Genomic DNA, 4,657 nt, shown 5'->3' on the forward strand with positions numbered 1-4,657 from the left:
CCTTTTCATTGTATTGTCAGCCGGCTCAAACCGAATTTTCATGCTCGTTTTTCTTCATTAGAGTTCTACAAATTGTAAAATTGACTTTTCACCTCGTCTTCAGGGGCTGATCTGTCCTTTTTCTAAATCACACTGAAGTGGTGGCTGGGGTCAGCTCTGAGCCAGCCACAAAGGAGGTTTTGTGGAGTTCAGAAAGTGCAAAAGGAAAGGCTGTCTAGAGGCGGGCAGGAGGGGCCCGGGGGTTGAGGGCTGGAGAAACAGACCGAGGGGCAGCCACGGCGAGGGTGCAGCGACCTAACAAGCGGCTCAGGTATCCCCAACCCCTTTAAAGCTCCTGCCTCCTCCCTCCGCCTGGAGTGGGGGTCCTGAGGCCGCAGCTGGGGCCCCATCTACTGCCTGTTGCTTGGGGGGAAGGGGAAGGCAACGGTGTCCAAAAAAGGCTTAGTGATAAGGGATGAAACAGGGCGTCGTGTGGAGCAAATCTTTGGGCAGGCCAGGGAAGGAAAAAAGGGGGTCGCCGGGGCCATAAGAGAAGTCTTCGGAGGCTGCAGGGCTACTGGGGTCAGAGAGTGGCGAGGCGGCGGCGGCGCAGGGGGAGGCGGCGGCACCGGAGCCCCAGGACTCGGCGTCGCTTGCGGGGCTCGGGGGCCGGGGCAGGCAGGGGGCGCACTGCGACGGCAGGAGGCGCTCCCGGGCACCGCCCCCGGGCAGCCCCTGGTCGGCCAGGCGCAGAGTCTCCGCCAGAGCCCAGATGTAGTTATAAGCGAAGCGCAGCGTCTCGATCTTGGTGAGCTTGGTGTCGTCGGGGAAGGAGGGCAGCACGCTGCGCAGCGCGTCCAGCGCCGCGTTCAAGTTGTGCATGCGATTGCGCTCGCGGTCGTTGGCCTTGACGCGCCGGCTCCTGCGCAGCGAGTGCAGCAGCGCCTCGGAGCGCACCCGCGCTCGGCCCCTGCGCCGCCGCCGCTCCTGCTCGTCGTCCTGCGCCTGGGGAGTATCGGACGCCCCGGGAATCCCGGGTGCGCCCCTGCGGCCCGGGAGGGACGGCGCCGAGGCCGAAGCTGGCGGTTGGACCCTGGCACAGTCCTCCTCGTCAGTGAGGAAGCCTGACAGGTCGCTGCTGCTGCTGCTGCTGCTGCTGCTGCTGCTGCTGCTGCTGCTACTGGCACAGTCGAGGTCCGAGAGGCAGGTCTCCTGAGGGGCTGGCATCGTTGCGTGCAGGACCCACGGACAGATAAGAGGGCACTGAGAGGGCAGGAGCCCGGGCTGAGGGCTGCCGGAGCGCACTTACTTTGCGAGCGGCCCGGGCTTACTCTGCCCGCTGAGGGCTTGAAGGCCTGGAAGGGCGCAGGGGCGCACCGGGAACTTGGCCTCGCCTCCTTCGCCTCGCCTGCAGGGGCCACGCTCCAGCCGGTCTCCCGAGTGATCTCGCCGGCAATCAGATCAGCTCGTGTGAGTACCGAGTGTGGCACACGACCGGCCTCAGGACCCCTTAAGTACCCGGCACAACAATGGGCGCCCCCCTCCCTGGCCACCTCCGCCCCGAGGCAGCCCCCGTGAATGGAGCGAGGCGGCAGGTCAGCCCCGTGCGGCGCCTGGGTATTTGCATAATTTATGCTCGCGGGGGGCCGCCCCCGCCCCTCCCCCCTCCCGGAGCGTGCCCGTAATTACCGCGGGCCAATCGGTGGCGTCGCGCGTCCCCGGGAGCCGTCTCCGGGCTAAGCCGGCCGGGCGTCTCCAGGCAGTGAAAACGGAGGCGGGGGCGGCCGCGATTAGTGGCCGAGGCACGCTCCTCCGGGGGCGGGCCGGGCGCCCCTCGCTGGGGTGGGATGGAGGCGGGGCGCGAGCAAGAAAGTGTGAGAGCCGCAGCGAGTTGCGGAAACCTGGAGCCAGCTGGGATCCTGGGTTTGCTTCCTCTCTTAGGCTGCTGAGTGGCCGCGTGACTTTGGGCAAGAGATTTGACTTCACTTTCCCCCTCTCTAAAATGGGGCGCAAGTCTGTTCTCTTGAGGATGATGTGAGGTGATGTTCGTGGGACACTTGGCACAGTACTTATGTGATTCAACGCCCGATGAATGGTTGCGAGATGCAGCGCCCTTGGAACCTGGGGAAAACCCTATCCGAATAAGACAGGGGCGGGGGCGGGGGAGCAGCGTGGAAAGTAAAAGAATGGATGATTTCTCAACTTGAATCTTGGACGGCCCCCCATCTCCTCAATAATTTCCCACTAACGCCTGTCGAAGACAAATGTAATGTAATGGAGAGGAAATCTCTTTTCAGGGGGCTCGTGTGGCTCCCACCCCCCCCCATTTTCCTGCGTCTCTTTGCTTATAGCCTCTGAGGCCCCCTAGTAGTTAGGGGACAGGGCTTTCCTGTCCCAGGAGAGAGGGTAGCAAACATCCCTATTCTCCATCCTTTTCTTCTCCTTAGTGATGTAAAGGCACCTATTCTAGCAAGTTTTCACTCTGCATGTCAAGTCCTTTACTCTGGCCACTGGTGCTCACTCTGGAGCAATAGAGGCCTAGACATCCCCAACTTTGTATCTAGGGGAAAACAATCACTAAGCAACAGCACCAGATTATGGGGGTGGGGCTGAAAACAAAATGAATACCTTTCAGCAAAGTTTTAGCCTCCTCCCCATGATATCTGGGTGGTGGCCTCAGTCTTGGTGCCTGGCCTGCTGTCCTCAGAGTGGACTCTGCCTAGGACACTGTCCCCTCTCTAGAGAGGTACTCTCTAGAGGCAGAACCCACCTTAGCTGGCTGACCAGTGCTTGCCATTTGTCTCAGTGGACTCTACCTGGCCCTCTCTTCCCCTGCTGCACCCCACATGTACTCCTACCTGGAGGGGAGGCTACACACAATCATATATGAGAGCTTTAGGTTTGGTAGAAGTCACAAATAGTGGCTTTAATCAGCCTCAAGCAAGAAAGGGAAGTCGTTGGGTGCTACTGGGCACCTTCAGGAACCCAAGGGCTGCTGGCATTTGTGTGAGCCGGTGAGAGCCCAGGGGTCTTCCTTGCTTCAGCTTCCCATGGCTCTAATGCACTCCCACCAACCTCTACTTGACATCTCTGGGCCCCTATGTTGTTTTCCTGGGACTGCTATAATAAATTACCACAAACTAGGGCCTTAAAACAACAGAAACTTTTTCTCTCACAGTTCTGGAGGCCAGAAGTCTGAAATCACAGTGTCAGCAGGGTTGGCTCTTTTTGGAGGTTCTGTTGGCTCCTGGCAATCTTTAGCATTCCTTGGCTTGTAGCTGCACCACTTCAATCTCTGCCTGTTTCTCCTCAGTGTTTTTGTGTCTTCTTTTCTGTCTCTTATAAGGACGCTTGTCATTGTATTTAGGGCCCACCCTAATCCAGCATGATTGAAATCCTTCACTCCAGCTGCAAAGACCTTTCTTCCAAATAAGTTAACATTCTGGGTTTCTGGGTGGATAAATTTTGGGAGGACCCTCTTTTCAACACACTACAGCTCCTTTCCCAAATTCCTAGAAGAGAGAATCTGTTTTGTCAGGGAAACAGGGTCATCAGAATGGTCATTTGTCGTTTCTTGGCTGCCTTTTACTTGAAAAGCCTTCTTATTGAGGGATTTGAATGCATGGGCCCCCCTCTCTCTGTTTATGGCAATTAAGATATAGTCATTTGACTTCAGTGGGATCAATCACATGCCCCACTTGGAACTTAAGCTCTGAGCTGGTTACAGATCAGAGTATATTTGTGTCCTGGCAGCAACTAGTTAGGGTTAGGCAGTGAGTGGTGGTGAAAGAGGTATCCAGGAGCCAGTGGGTGTCTTGACTTAGCTCTTCCTTGGGCCTGCCTTCAGCTGTGGAAATACCACACACACACCCTATACACTTGTTTTCCAAGCTTGACACACACACCCCTGTTTTCCAAGTTTGGTTCTCCAGCTTCCTCATTGATTGCATTAGAAACCCCATTGTAGGTCTTTTCTCAGTAGGACTTTTTTGCTTGAGTTGGCCAGTTTTGATGTCTATGGTTTGCTTGGGTTGTCAAAGCATAGAGACTGAGGCAATCCATATACTATATTGTTGCCTCTTCTGGGCCTAGTACTGTGCTAGACTCTGGGGTAATGGGTGAAGACCTGGCAGATGAGGCTCAGGAGCTCTGAGTCTTGTAAGCCTAGGGTTCAATGCCTGCAGAACCCTGGGAGATTATCCAGCCATCCACTGCACCTCATACGTGGGAAACTGAGGTGGGAGATGGAGTCTTTTCTCCAGGTTCCCCCGGGGATCACTGGTGGTCAAACTAGGGCCACTCAGGAGTCTTTTCAGCCCTTTTCATGTTTCTCCATCACAATTAATCAATACATAAACAGTGAATGCCTACTGCATACTGCCCTGTGCCAGGTGCTTCCTGGAGAGTCAGACAGAAGGGGACACGTGGCCCAGAAAGGTGGCCTGCCACTGGCTGAGAGAATTGCTGAGGACCCACTAAGGGAGCAAATATGAAGAGCATTGTGCGATGCTTCCGAAAGGGAAGAGGCTGCTCAGAGAAGGCTTCCTGGCAGAGGGGTACTTGAAAAGGCTTCGAAGGATGGATGGGATGTGACTAGACAGTCTAGGTAGAGAGGAGGGGTGGGGATGACTGTGGCAGCAATGTGCTGGCCTGTCTGGGTGGGGCTTCTGTGAGGGCC

The 4,657-nt window shown here is 56.5% G+C and overlaps 1 protein-coding gene across 1 annotated transcript; it reads right to left on the bottom strand.

The window, feature by feature from the left end:
• Positions 1 to 441: 441 nt before the first annotated feature.
• Positions 442 to 1,206, bottom strand: NEUROG1 (neurogenin 1). Its single transcript, XM_039835905.1, has one exon. It carries the CDS (start codon positions 1,204 to 1,206, stop codon positions 442 to 444), a length of 765 nt encoding a protein of 254 aa, XP_039691839.1.
• Positions 1,207 to 4,657: the final 3,451 nt, after the last annotated feature.

Source organism: Pteropus medius, unplaced genomic scaffold (genome assembly GCF_902729225.1).
Source record: "Pteropus medius unplaced genomic scaffold, Ma_sr-lr_union100, whole genome shotgun sequence".
NCBI classification, from domain to species: Eukaryota; Metazoa; Chordata; class Mammalia; order Chiroptera; family Pteropodidae; genus Pteropus; species Pteropus medius.

Coding starts and splice junctions, on each gene's coding strand:
- NEUROG1 (XM_039835905.1), bottom strand. CDS start 1,206: ATGCCAGCCCCTCAGGAGACCTGCCTCTCGGACCTCGACTGTGCCAGT.